This window comes from Trematomus bernacchii, unplaced genomic scaffold (assembly GCF_902827165.1).
Source record: "Trematomus bernacchii unplaced genomic scaffold, fTreBer1.1, whole genome shotgun sequence".
Taxonomy (NCBI): domain Eukaryota; kingdom Metazoa; phylum Chordata; class Actinopteri; order Perciformes; family Nototheniidae; genus Trematomus; species Trematomus bernacchii.
The window spans coordinates 28,169,976-28,185,582 of record NW_022987739.1 but is presented as its reverse complement, the minus strand read 5'-3'; the positions used below and the strand labels follow the sequence as shown (position 1 = coordinate 28,185,582).

Here is a 15,607-nt window from a genome sequence, read left to right as displayed (position 1 = left end):
TTCTTGAGTACTTCTTCCACCACTGAAATAAACATTTTTGGAATAAGTACCTAAACATTTTACAGTACTCAAGTTAATATACTTAGTTACCTTACCCCTCTGTAGGTAAGTGCTCTAAGACGTTCAGTGTTGCAGAGAGCTAGAGAGGGAGGAGACAAAGGGGAGTTAATATTTCCCTGGAGTGCGTCTCTCCTCGCTAACAAAGAGCCCTGCAGGTTGCCAGGCATCTGAGAGGACTCTCCCCTGGGAGGAGGAGGGAGGAGGCGGAGCTAATCCTGACACTGATCAGTTTCATCCAGAGAGAAGGGAAGGAGAGGAGAGGAAAGGAAAGGAAAGGAAAGGAGAGAGGAGAGCTGAGCTAATCCTGACAATGATCAGTTTCATCCAGAGAGAAGGGAAGGAGAGAGGAGATGAGAGAGGAGAGAGGAGAGGAGAGCTGAGCTAATCCTGACACTGATCAGTTTCATCCAGAGAGAAGGGAAGGAGAGGAGAGGAAAGGAAAGGAAAGGAAAGGAGAGAGGAGAGCTGAGCTAATCCTGACAATGATCAGTTTCATCCAGAGAGAAGGGAAGGAGAGAGGAGATGAGAGGAAATGAGAGAGGAGAGCTGAGCTAATCCTGACAATGATCAGTTTCATCCAGAGGAAAGGAAAGGAGAGAGGAGATGAGAGAGGAGAGGAGAGCTGAGCTAATCCTGACAATTATCAGTTTCATCCAGAGGAAAGGAAAGGAGAGAGGAGATGAGAGAGGAGAGGAGAGCTGAGCTAATCCTGACACTGATCAGTTTCATCCAGAGAGAAGGGAAGGAGAGGAAAGGAGAGGAAAGGAGAGGAAAGGAAAGGAAAGGAAAGGAGAGAGGAGAGCTGAGCTAATCCTGACAATGATCAATTTCATCCAGAGAGAAGGGAAGGAGAGAGGAAATGAGAGAGGAGAGCTGAGCTAATCCTGACAATGATCAGTTTCATCCAGAGAGAAGGGAAGGAGAGAGGAGATGAGAGGAAAGGAAAGGAGAGGGGAGAGCTGAGCTAATCCTGACTCTGATCAGTTTCATCCAGAGAGAAGGGAAGTAGAGGAGAGGAAAGGAAACAAGGAGAGTGAGGAGATATGAGTGGAGATGTCAGTGTGGGTGATGATCAGGATTGAAATGGATCTCCATCAATCCGGGGATGTGTTAGCGGCTAACTGTGCTGTTTTAGATGGAGTTAGCTTCAGCTCACTATACACAACTATATGAAGTCAGCTACAGATGACTGGAGCTCCAATTACCACGTATGTTAAAATAAAAATAGCCCCTTGTTAATCCCGAAGGATATTGTTGTGCTAAAAAATGACAAGACAAAAAAAAACACAGAGGGATGAATATAAAGTGTTTATAAAAGTATATTAGTAATGCATGTGTAACATAGAAAAGCAAAAGGGAATGAGAACTAATAAAGAAATGTAAATAAAATACATTTTAGTTTGTAGGTCTTGATTAAGCTTCGAAGCAGCATTACATCTGGAATCTAACTTACAATCACAAATTTGATAAATGCAGAGCTGCTCCACTTTTATATGACCTTTATCCTATGAGTGTCGTTAAATATTGTGACGTGCCTCACACAGATCCTCAGGTAATATACTCTGCCATTAGAGGAGGAATAAAGGGAACACTAATACTTGAAATGACTCTGTGCTGAAGACGGTACTATTTCTGCTCATAATTCCCTTGAGTTAAAGTTCTCTATTTCACCCAGCCGCTCACTTTAAATAGCTCCCCTGTAAGTTATATAATTATACGCTATCTGCGCTAGGGCTGCTCAATTATGGCAAAAATCATAATCTCGATTATTTGGGTCAATAATTGATATCACGATTATTAAAAACGATTATCCATTTACTTTGAAAACATCAATTTATTGGAGAAAAAAAATTTGAACAGTATGTTTTTAACAGTTGATTACCCTGAACTTTAAGTATAATTCAACTGAAAACCCCAAAAAAAAAAAAAATTTAAAAAGTAATAATAATAATAAAAAAATAATCGTTTTATTTCGATTACGTTGTTTTCGTAATCGTTGCAAGCCATAATCGTAATCGTGATTATTTGAGCAGCCCTAATCTGCGCTCATTCATGCCTTACAAGTGCTATAAATACTGTAAACACTGTATAAATACAAGTGCTAATAGGAATCTTGCTCCACACTCAAACTCTTTTTCTGATCATTTTAGACTCTTATTCCACTATTTCACTTTTTTACTATTTTTCTTTTTGTATTAACTTGCTGTTTTATTGTGTTGCACTGTTGGAGGAGCCTGTGACCTAAGATTTTCATTGTCATAACTACACTGTAGCCATGGGCGTAATTTCCACTGGGGACAGTGGGGACATGTCCCCCCCCACTATTCAAAATCCCGTTTGTGTCCCCCCCACTTTTCAAATGTGTTTATTTATTTTTTTACGCAAGCGGTCATCGTCACGGAGGAGCGTCTGTGTGTGTGGCACGAGCACATTTTGTGAGAGAGAGATATAGACAGAGAGACAGAGACAGAGAGAGAGATATAGACAGAGACAGAGAGAGAGATATAGACAGAGACAGACAGAGAGAGAGATAGACAGAGAGAGACAGAGAGAGAGACAGAGACAGAGAGACAGACAGACAGAGAGAGATAGAGAGACAGACAGAGAGAGACAGACAGAGAGAGAGACAGAGAGAGAGAGAGAGAGAGAGAGATAGAGAGAGAGAGAGAGATAGAGAGACAGAGAGAGACAGAGAGAGACGGAGATAGACAGAGAGAGAGAGAGACAGAGAGAGACGGAGATAGACAGAGAGAGAGAGAGAGATAGACAGAGAGAGACAGAGACAGAGAGAGAGAGAGAGAGAGACAGAGAGAGAGATAGAGAGACAGAGAGAGAGACAGAGAGAGAGACAGAGAGACAGAGAGATAGAGAGACAGAGAGAGACAGAGAGAGAGACAGAGACAGAGACAGAGACAGAGAGAGTTACGGGGGTTGTTGTTAGCATCTGGTGCTAGCTCGGAGCTAACGGAGATTAGAAGCTGTTTCAACAGTAAGGAGAGGGAGAGCTCTCCTGTCGGACTGAGAGGCTGAGATAACGTCAGCTCAGGGAGGTAAAGGACTCTCTGAGGGATTAGATTGTAAACTTTAGTCTAAGTATCTCAGTGGGTCTCAAAGGGAATGGTCATACATGTAAACAAATATCTCCATCTATTTAGGCCTAGTTGTAAAAAATAAGTTAAGAAATCATCCCAATGTGGTACTATAGGTCAGTAAAAAAATCAAAAACACAGTTTAAAAGGAGAGTGATTAGTAAAATATGCATTTATCAAATATGTGTTATTGGTTGTGATCATATTCTAATGGTTTTTTGATTATTGAAATAGCTATACAGTTCTGTTTCATGAGTGTTGAGAGCTGTATCCATAAATCTCTTAAATTAAATCGGGAAAATGTTTAATTGCGGAGGACCCCCTGTTTTGTGTCCCCCCCACTTCTCAAGCCAAAGTTACACCCTTGACTGTAGCTATGTACGCATGACCAATAAAAGCCTTGAACCTTGATGTGGTTTAGTAGTTAAATTAATTGTGAATGGCTCTTTTTTTTGTCTCCGCAGGGAAGGAATCCTTTTTTCCTCGAACCCGCCATCATTATCGCCATCACCGACGGAAACAAGTTGACGAGCGGCGGAGGAGTCCAAGACGAGGTCAGCAAACATCTGGAGTCTGATCACACAGCAATGTTTAATTAACACAAGCATCCATTTCTTGATCAAACCCTCCATGTCTTTGTGGAGGCTAACATTACATTCACAGAACAACTTATAAGTTATAGCTAATGCATAAATCACCCCTATAAATCAATTCTATTCGGACTATTTCATATCAACCCCCTCGCAGTAACATACATCGACTCATCCAAAACAATTAAGGTTAAAGAGGCCCAATTGTGCGTTTTGGGGTTCTCCCTTTACTTTCAAAAGTTAATGACATCCCTATGTAACACTCGCACTTCTATTGGCTAGTGCTCCAACACATTGTTCGTGATAGGCTAAGGGGCGGGACATCTCTAAGCGGTTGACCAATCAGAGCAGACTGGGCTCTGGTTTCAGACAGAGGGTGTTTCTCAATCGCGAGTACGCTTGCTTGGTAGCACATGTCTTCCGAGCGTCTTGCTTCAAAAGCGAGGCAAGAATACTTCCTGGCATTCGGAAAACAACGAGTGGAACAGGCTAGCAAGTGTGCATGTGTGCGTCATATGAGAGGCCCCGCCTTACATCTTCCGCCACAGATTTGGGGAAATTGGTCTGTGCGCAAAGCATTGTGGGGATTTTAAGACCGCGGAGTCTATACATGTGCAGCCTCAAAATTTCTCCTAACGAAGTACGCTGGGCTCGGTAGAATTCCAAGTATGCTGGACATTGGAACAGTACTTCGGCGGCACTGTGTTGCCGCCTTTCCCAGAAATAAACTTCTTGCAGTGGTTACAGACCCCACCATTCAGTCTGGCAGTGGTCTTAAAATGTATGGAAAGGGTCTTAAAAAATACCCTTTTTTAAGACCCTTAAAAAAGGGTATTTTTTATACCGGTCTTAAAAAAAGTATACCGTAGCCGCCAGTAACCGGTATGCACCCCTAGAGACATCTCACAGTAGAGACACTAAATACTAATATGAACGGTAAAATTAGCATTATAGGGCCCCTTTAAACAAAAAGTCTTATATCCAACTTGCCTGAAACTGTTAGAAGCTCCAAAGGTAATGGATTAAAAACTAATATAAGAAAATCAGAAATTCCTCACATTTAAGAAAAGCTGGAACAATCAAATCTTATAACATTTTCGCTTGATAAATGACTTAAGGCAATTAATCCATGTCTCAAAATGCCAAAAGATAAATCAACTACCCTGATGCCCTGTCAGTTAATTTCATTCTAAATAAGTAAGAACTACAAAGATCAGTCGTGTTTGCGTTTAGTTTTAAGGGCTATGAACACTATGATTTCTTTAGTGGTTTCAGCTGTCCTCCCAGCGACTCAGTAGATCTTCTTGCCTTTTATTGTTTATTTATTTCTGCCTCTCCATCTGTAAGTGATCATCCATGTTGTGTATGTTGTGCTGCTCCTCCCTGTGAGATGGAGAGGTCTCATGTAGTCAGATTTGTAGCTTCAGAAGTAAATCTTTGGGTGGCGTCAAACACATACAATGTTAGTCCTTGATTCTGCTGCCACAGTCTAATTTATAGCCTCTGTAACTTGCTTTCAGCCTGGATTCATCACAGTGGCGTTCGGTGGGCAAGTCTGACTGTAATTGCTGCTCTTTTGGTAGTTATTTAAAAGTCCAGGATGCGTAAGACATGTCTGAAAGGGAAAATGTTGGATGTCTGTAAAGGGATCACGCTATGACAACATAAGATATTATAACAGTAACATTTAAGCAGTCACCTACTACAAAAGTTAATTGATGTATAATTACAAATCTCTGGATCTTCTTGTATTCATGATTGCAACCCAGACTTGCTATAACAATTTCATGTTGTAATGGCACATTTTCTCCCAAGTTCTGCTGTATAAATGTTAGATAATCAGATGGGAGGATCTGTTTCTTAGCTAATTAAATACCTAATAAATAAGGACACGCACTAGGACTCGTCAATATTCCCCAAACACATCCTGCTCATCAACAGTTGCCAGGTTTCCTTCAGTGGCAACTTTTGTTTTGGATTGTATGAGTCAGCGTTTCATAGCTTTAGTTACATCACATACATATTATTTTATATCGAAGTAACTGCCCCCCCTCAACCACTTTTTACCTTGTAAAACACGCAGCCCATAATAAACACATCTTAAATAATCTAAGTATCTTATCTAGTCATATTATAAGATGGCTATAAATGGCAACAATATGTTCAGTTGTAGTTACCAAAAGCTGATGCCTCATTGATTCTCTATTTCGTTACAATTACATTTAATTTAGTTTACAATTGATCCAATTAGGCTTTACATAAGTGCAATCAACCATGAAGATACAACCAGCAAGAGTCCAGCAAGAACAAAAGCATGTTCAGTCAAAACAAGCCGGTGTTAATAAAGGGAGAGCCACCTCATTATAAATAGTAAAGTCACATTTTAACGTGTATGTGCAGCAGATCATATTTTATTCTCTCGGTATGCTCCACGCTATATTTAGTCATGTTTCATTGTCACACTGAGCAACCTTACACTGCTTTGTGCACATATTTATACTTCTGTGTTTAAGATTTATTACAACTGTAACCAAAACACCTTGTACCTTGTGTAAGTTCATATTTATACAAACTTCAACTTCCTCACATTTGCAATTTGACACTGTAATTAATATGTGAATATAAGGTCAACTCGTGCACTTTATCTACTCTTTGCAATGTCTGGTTGGATGCAAACGGCATGTTGTTGAGCTATGTGCAATAATCCCTGTGGGGAATTCAGTAGTTTAACAGCAACACAGGTTAAGGATGAAAAACAGGACAGAAAAGATTCACACAGATTAGAGATGAATACAATTAAAGATCAAATCAAAGATACAAATAAAATGATATACAGTTAAAGGTGGGGTATGTAATTTATTTCATAAACACTTTTTGTTATATTCCATGGAATGCTCTTAACATCCCGATAGCAATGAATATATTAAATGCTTTGACAATAAATACATTAAAAACTGTCATCTGTGGAAGCCGTGGCGCTGTAAAAACCACGACCAATCATCTGAGCCGGCCCGGCTAAAATAACTGGATGGCCTACCTGCCTGTCAGCCTTCCATCTGTGCACTAACTTATCTCGTGCCCTCATTGGTCATGTGCGCGTTCGTGTGTGTTGGAGGAGGGGCTCTGTAAGGAAGTCTGAAGGAAGGGGGAGTTTTTTTCCGGTTGTGTATTTTCAAATTCTAGCGCACTCGAGCTGGCTTCTCCAAAATTCCCTACCCTACCTTTAAGTTACTTTAAAATAAGAAATGAATTAAAAGGAACATTATCATAAAATAAGAAATGAATTAAAAGGAACATTATCATAATAATAAAATGCTTTTCAAAATGACACATCACAAGTTAAAAATAAACAAGAAATTCCCCTCAGATTATTTGTTAAGAACTTTACAGACCTGTACATCCACTTCGCCTCTCTATAGTTATATATACACATATTAAATATATACATGAATCCACATTCTCCTTCCTCCTCCAGCTCCACCTGCCCCTCACCACCCCCCTCCCAGGAAGTGAGCTGACCAAGGAGCCGTTCCGCTGGGACCAGCGTCTGTTCGCTCTGGTGCTGAGGATCCCCGGCCACGCCTCAGTGGAGCCCGAGCCCCAGGGGGGGGTCCCGCCCGACGACTCCCCCATCACCCCCATGTGTGAGGTCACTGGAGGTAGGTGGACTAGCGTAGGAGATGCTTTTTGCAGGGTGCGTACGGGTGCTGGAAATCCTTGAAAATGCTTGAAATTGTACGAGGTGTTTTCAAGGTTTGAAAAGTGCTTGAATTTTGGGAATGGTGCTTGAATTTGGGATAAAGTGCTTGAAATTGTAAATGCTTTACTTCGCTTTTTAGATTTAAAGAAGTCGGAGCGCGCTTAATTGCTTCGCTTTTACATAAAACAGCTCCGCTCTTACCTTCCCGCGCAATGCGCGTGACCGGCAAGTGTGTTTGTTACGTGTGTGACCTGGGCATTCTGATGAGAGTGATAGATGACAGTATGCCAGGAGGTTGCCGTTTCAACGAGCGTTGGCTAGCAGAAGACAAATACAAGCCATGGCTAAGACGAGGGTCAAGCGAAGCCCAAGAGTAGCCTCCTGCAAAGTGTGCAACAATAACGATGCGAGAGTCTGCGCTGACGAGCCACACACCACACGAAAGGTACGCCAGAGTAGAGCATTTTAGATTAGGCTATCGTTGCATGTAAAATACATGACACTTTTCTCTGTGCGCGGCAAAACAAGCTCGCCAAAATGGCTTCACTAGTCTGGCAGTATTTTAAGTGTCCGAAAATGACAATAAAATAGCGGTATGCAACGTGTGTGTGAAGCAGAAATCCTGCAGCTCCACCCGCTGTGACGGACCGGTGAGCGGAGCAGAACACACATTAAGAGTTAGACCTAACACACTTAGCTATTTTATCTACCTCTGGAACAAGCTGATTCCGGCGATCGGCTCCAAAATTGGCGATCGGAGCATCCCTAATAATTGTATATGATATGTTTTATAATGATTGATCATTAAAGTGTTCTCAAAGCTGGTAAAGGTGCAGCTAGTTTGAATGACTTTGTATACTGCAGAGTAGCTTGTGAATTTACTCCAGGTGGAACTAAAGTCTGATTTAACACTTGATTATATTTCACATCATTCATCCACATCTGTGAAGTAACTAAAGGTATTAAATACATGTAGTGGGGTAAAAGTAAACCATTTACCTCTGACTTGTGTTTACTGCCAACCTAAAAGTACCTCAAAAATAGTATTGAAAAGTTATTTGGCTGATTGTTTTATATTGGCTCAGCCAGGTTATATGGGATGCCCAGTCTACGTACAGATGGGTCTCATTTTGAAATATTAAACTTAGTTTTCTTTTCTAAAAATTTTAATTGTTCATCCTCATGTAGAATGCTATTATGAAACACACATTTGGTTGTTTATAGCATAAAGAACATCAGATTTAATGTGAGGCAGGGAAATAATCATTTGAGTATAAGTATGTGTATATAAATATGTAATTTACAACAGCTGTAAGATGCTTGAAAAGCTTGAAAATGCACCTTGAAAATGCTTGAAAAGTGCTTGAATTTGACTTTGGAAAAGGTGTAAGAACCCTGTTTTTGGTTAACATTTGCAGTGGAAGATGCACTGATTGCTCGGCTTCAGGAGGTCATAACCACTCGTGCAAAAATGTTTGCATTCGACACTGAGCTTGCTAACTGAGTGTGCAAAGTGTGCAGTCGCTCAGATGAACAGTTGATGCAGATTAGCAGTTTATTCAATTCATAGCAACTAATTTTGTATGAACACACACTCTCTTTTCTCCCTTAGTTGCACTTGCTAGTTTAAACACACACAGCTTACCTGGTTTAGTTTATTAAACATCTTAAAATTGCATTTAAAAAATATGCGTAAGCCTGGCAGAGAGCCAACTCAGTCTGGCGAAGGCATTGCATTCAATAATATTAATAAAAGACTATCATTTGTATTAAAACGACATCATGCCTGCAAAGTGTGCGATTTCTCAGATGAACAGTTGTTGAGAAACCGTCCTGTGCCGTGAACAAAGATGATTTGCAGGTTGTGGTCACAGATTAGCAGTTTTATAAATCCATAGTTACTTATTTTGTATGAACACACACTCTCTCTTTTCTCTCTTGCTAGTTTAAACACACACAACATACCTGGTTTAGTTTATTAAACATCTTAAAATTGCATTTAAAAAATATGCGTAAGCCTGGCAGAGAGTCAACTCAGTCTTAAAAGGCATTGTAATCAATAATATGAAAAAACGGCTATACTTTGTGTTAAAACTACTTGCTAAATCCTTCAAAAGTCATACAAATGCCAGGATATGGGCAAATGGGATGGCTTTGTAAAGTCTTAAAACGTTTTTTTGATGAATCTTTACCAGTCCTCGCTCGTTAACGTCAAACAGATCTGGATAGCAGAAGAAAATGCACTTTAAATTGTTCTTAAATGTAATTCCCTGTGGCAGTTTCCTCTCAGGCTGCATGAGACCGGGGGAAACCCAGCGTCTGTTTCAACCATCAGACAGCTGGCTTACATAAAGAGATGACAGCTTAGGAAATATTTGTTGATCATGTGTACGCCAGAATATTAAATTACTTGTTCACAAAGGACAGCTAATTATTTGTAAATAGAAAACATCATAGACATCATTCTCTGGGCAGTTCTCTAGCAGAGCCCAGTGGAGCAAGTCTGAGCAACAGCAGATATAAAAGCACATTTGATGATTCATCTCTATAAATACAATGAATGAGGAGAATAATGGATCTGGATAAAAAAAAATTCTGAGAGAACAAACGTAGTGAAGGATCCTCGGCAGCTGTTCCTCACTCAGCATTCAGAGTAGCTCGTGTTTACAGGCGGAGACGCTCGTACAAACACAGCGAGCTCTTATCTAATCACTGAGCAGGTCTGATGGAGCTGAAGAGGTGCAGAGCTTCTCTCAAGAGCCCTTCAGGAGTAACTGTTGATTTAGGTTAGAGAACTCAAATGTTCCCCCTTAGTCCACGATTGTACCTTCTAGTAGGGCTGTGCAATTAATCGTATTTTAATCGCAATTATGATTTTGGCCTGCCACAATTACGAAAACAACATAATCGAAAAAAACTATTATTTTGCTTTGCTAGGTTGTGACAGTGCACTGCAACATATTTGATCTAATTTAATTTTGGTCTCATTTATTTGTATTTATCATATTTATATATGTTTAGTAGCTTGTGGAAGTGCGCTCCAAAATATTTGTTGTATTTATTTTGATATTATTTATTTAAATGTATCATTTATTTTATTTATTTTTGTATTGGTTTTTTAGTTGAATTATACGTTCAGGGTAATCAACAGTTAAAAAGATACTGTTCAAATTATTATTTGTATTTGTTTTAAAGTCAATGAATAATCGTATTTAATAATCGTGATATCAATTATTGACCCAAATAATCGTGATTATGATTTTTGCCATAATCGCACAGCCCTACCTTCTAGTTTTAAATAACATTCAGGGTGTCCGCGGGGTCTTAAAAAGTATTAAAAGTTGATTAATCAATTTAGCGAAAATGAAGGCTATTAAAAAGTATTAAAGGGCATTTTCCAAGGTATTACATTTTGTAGCTTGTTTTCAATAAGTATATAAATGGTCCAAAGAGGTTGTATTCTACAGTGTGCCTGAATGTAATCATTGCGTAGGTGTGTAGTGTGATTCTGTGTAGTTTATTTATGGCATCCCGTTGGATTTAACGTCATCTGAACAGGACATCGCACGCTCACTGCTTGATAGCGCGCGAAGGTCCGTTTACGCCGGTTGTTAAACAACATCGTTATGGGGAAATGCAAGTCTGCGTCCAAATGGTTGGAAGATAAGGAGGAAGGACAATCAATACTGTATATAGTAAATGTGAGGTAATGTGTGTCGCCAATGTAACCGGTTAGAACTCCAAGTGGCGGTGAGGTCTTAAAATGTATGGAAAGGGTCTTAAAAAAGGTCTTAAAAGGTCTTACATCTGACTTCAGGATTCCTGCACATACCCTGGTTGTACTTCAATCAACCATGGTTCTGTTTTATAAAAAAAAAAAGGGGGCGGGTGGGGGGAATATTCAACAAAAAATATACATAATGACAGTGAAAGATGTTTATATACAGAGTTTGATCACATCACAAGTATCACAAGATTTTATTTTATGTCACATTTTCCTTATAGAGCTAACTTAATACTGCATACAATCGTATTTACTGGTAATATAGGGTGGCTTAAATAAAACATATTTTGAGTTCCATACAAAAGCTGATATCTGGTTGCCATTTTTAAAGGTTACTGCTTATAGAAGGAGACTTCTAACACCTCCTGTCTCCTGTCCTCATGCTGCCTGGTTGTGAAAGCAGCTGGCAGGAAGAACACACCAGAATGATACTGATGGCAGGTTAAGATTTAAACACACACCACACACACACACACACACACACACACTCACACACACACTCACACTCACACTCACAGTGAGAGCAGAGCACACCAAAGCTTCAGTGTGCAGCAGTCAGTGGGGCTGAATGCAGAACATGACACAGCTCCATTGTCACTGACAGTCCACAGTTGATTACTGCTGATGACGCAAAGCCACAGCCTTTAGAAATGACTGAGTGAATGGCTGAGTGAATGACTGAGGCCCCGCTCACACGGGAACGTTTGCGTTTATGCACAGTATGCGTATTCAAAAAAGTCTTCCGTTCACATGCATTAGTTTCATTTAACGTGTCTGTTCAAACGAGGCCGCTGGAAACGCTGTAGTACATATGCCGGGACTGTAAGTGGCGCTGTAACTTCCGCCACAAAATACACCAAAAGCAGTGAAGAAGACTCCGCAGCAGCCCCGCAGCAATGTTGCCATGGCTACCCTTCTGTTTACGCCCCGCCGTGGATTTAGCAACATGTAGTTCATGTAATTCTCCATGTCCACTTGTTGCTGATGGTTGTGGTAGAGGAGCTGTATATTTTTGCACTAATATCTGTAGCATGGTCAGTAGCAGTAGCACTAGCAGTAGCTACTGACAGGAGGAGGAGCATGTCTCCGTGGAGAGGACTCGCTCAGAGAGATATTCTCTACAAACACCGGGTGAGATCCTCCTTTGTCAATATAATGGATCAATGCATGAAATCTGACTCTGTTTATTTTGTTTAAGGAGTATATTGGGCGTTAACAATTCTGGTTTGCCTTTTATAATATTATTTAATTCAAGAACCCCTTGGTTTAATTAACACAGCCATGCTACAGCAGTGAGCGGGAGAGGCGGGGCTATCGTTATTTTTTCAGGAAATATTCGTATAGAGGTGATTACACGGACTCGGTTGACCCCCCAGAGCGTTTCGTTTGCAAATCTATCCACCTTGGGACCCGTTATCGTTTGTGGGGTCAGTTTCTATCGGCCTTGTGTAAATAATAGGGCTATACGCACGCGAAACTATGCAGATACAAGCAGTTTTCTCCTCGTGTAAACGGCGCCTGAGTGAATGGCTGAGTGAATGGGTGCATAACAAGGTCATTGGAGGTGAAGTAAGAGGCAGTAAATGTCCAGAAGGTTGAATTTGTCTAATCAGTTGTAGCTTTGTGAGACGAAGGAGGCGTGTGTGATTCATGGTCGTGGCTCATGTGACCTTCACTGCCCTGTGACTGATGCTGAGACAGATCAGCTGAAGCAGATTCATCAGAGCTTGAGAGCTGCATTCATGCAAATGTTTATATTTGCATGCACGTAATATATCTCGAGTGTAAAGGACGGACACAGCCACATAAAGAATACAGAGTTAGTGAGAGCACTTGAACATATCTAAAGTCATTCAAAGGGTATCATCTTTCTTACCCTGGAATATGAAGTGGTTAGTTTAATAGATGTTTGATGCATTCAAGGTTAGGTTTTACTTCAGATTTTTCTTTGTAAGTTGAAAAATACCTTGCTTTGATTCTCGAAACTTGTATCTTTTAAGCATGCAGATCATTAAGGCTGTTCTTTATATAAATAATGTCTCTTGGAAGTCCTGATTGGATTAAATGGTGGTTCTTCTTACAAGATAAGTGTCAAAGTATTTCTTGGCATTCATTCATGACACTTTAAAGGAACTGTTGACCTGCCTTTATGTTAAAAAAAATCCATTATTATTGTTATATTATCCGAGTTGTTTTGTCTCACCGGGAACTTTTTTTATTGTATTTTATTCCACCAGCGAGTAGCGATCAAATACCTTTCTTTGCATCATTATTATCTACAATGTCATAGCTTGTAAATACATTTTACACGTCACTGCACCATTAGCCACATAATAAGTCACCTCACTCTACACTTTATATTTAGAAGAATTAGAATTAGAATTTAATGGTCCCACATGCAGAGCACACAGCACACAGTGAAATGTGTTCTCTGCTTTTAACCCATCCTAGTACCAGGAGTCTAGTACTAGGAGCAGTGGGCAGCTATTGTACAGCGCCCAGGGAGCAATGGGAGTGAGGGGGGAAGGGGGGTGTCCGGTGCCTTGCTCAAGGGCACCACAGCAGGGCAGGAGGTGAACTGGGACCTCTCCAAGTAGCAGTCCACACTCCATATTTTAGGTCTGGTCGGGGACTTGAACCGGTGACCCTACAGCTCCCAGTCCAAGCCCCTACTGACTGAGCCACTGCCGCACCTCATTTATGCAAATGTTCACATATTCACAGAGTAAATGCAAATGATGCAGATATTCATCTTGGAGCTTTCCATATCGAGACTTCGTCAACTGTGTTTTAACCTCTTAAGCCCTGAGCCTGTTTTTCAGGTCTCAGGCTCGAAAATGACATTCCCAGAACAAATGACCATATCTTCCCTTCTAAAAGGGTTAAATTAATCATCTTTTTTCTCAAAGTAATGATAAACATGTGAGTTGGATTTAGAAAAGTCAGAATCAATATAGATGTTTTTTATTTTAAAGAAAATTCAGATTTTACATAGTAAAAAACTGTAAATTATAGTGTCCGTCCAAATATTATTTTTTACAGATAGTGAAAACTACCCTTGGATGATGGGTTAGTAGACTAAAAGCTGTAGGAATCCAAAGTACAACATATAATAAGTACCCTGTATCAAGATTGATGCAAAACAAGTGAAATTTGACCTTTTTATGGCGCGTTTCCACTACAGCCCGCAGCCCGGTTTAAGAGGGCTGTGACGTCAGCGGCCCGTCTTTGGTTGCGTTTCCACTTGGCCTAGTACCGGCCGGCGGGTCCTAATTCACAGTTTTTCTGGCCTCATAAAATCGTGGGGCCAGGGCCAGAGACAACGAGGCTGAGTCGGGCTGAGTATGCTAAACTAGAGAGAGGAGCGCTGGCAAGGGGGCAACAACTACAACAAGATGGACATATTTGACCGTGATTTAATTGTAATACACGTTTCAAAATGATGCCGAAGTAACAACATACTGATACCGGTTAGTAAAAACCATGAATTAATGCTTTGTCAAGTCTGCAGACAGACGGCAGGCGAAAAACCTTTTAAAATGCTTGTTTTCTAAATGGAGATTGGCTAAGCTAACGCAGTATATCCTCCAACCGTCCACACTCACAACAACGGCCTATACAGACATAAATAAAGCAGCGACTGTATTCACCATGACACAGGCAGTCTGTGGTTTGTACTTGTTTAACTTTTGTCTAGTTTCTGAACATATATGAGGAGCTGTGAGCTCTGAGTGCTAACAGCTAACGGCTGTGTTGTTTTTCTGGGGTCCTCTGAAGATCACGTCACGGCTCCGCCTACACTGCGTTACTATAGATACTGCCCCAGTTCCTAAACTGTAATGGAAATGCGCCATAAAGTGAGCCAGTCCTAACGAGGCCCAGCCATACCGAGCGAGGCCGAGCGAGGCCGTGTAGTGGAAATGCGACATTAGAGAGATTTAGCCAAAACCCCCCACTTCTGGAGTCATTTGGGTGGATTTGACCTATCTCTGGCCCCCCTTGCTCGATTTTGATGAATGAAATCTCTTTATAACCGCTAGAGCCAATGGAATCGAGGGAAAGTTATATACACACCAAAACGTTAACAAATAAGGAGTGAGAGTGACGCGTTACCAAAACCGGAAGCTGCATACACTCTGGTGGCTACCATTAGCAGCTAACTTTTCCGCTCCGATTTTTACATAAAAAATGGAATTATGGATTATAAATAATTTCTTCAAAGGCACAGGTACATTATCAACCTATGGATCAACAGTTGTAGATTTTTTTTTTTTCGTTTTAATGCCATTGAACACGTCTTTTGACCTAATTGACAGCTACGGTGAGACGATCTGCCGTAAAAGCTCCGTAAAGGTACGTGTTGTGATGTCTGTGTTTGCTTCCC

The 15,607-nt window shown here is 40.5% G+C and overlaps 1 protein-coding gene across 1 annotated transcript in view; it reads left to right on the top strand.

Annotated features, from left to right (window-relative positions):
* The window catches only part of ints6 (integrator complex subunit 6), a 37,015-nt gene that overhangs the window by 6,071 nt on the left and 15,337 nt on the right, over window positions 1–15,607 (top strand). The window contains exons 4-5 of the mRNA XM_034146502.1: window positions 3,614–3,703; window positions 7,215–7,398. Coding sequence (XP_034002393.1) covers window positions 3,614–3,703; window positions 7,215–7,398 — 274 coding nt within the window. The remainder of the gene's footprint in view (window positions 1–3,613; window positions 3,704–7,214; window positions 7,399–15,607) is intronic.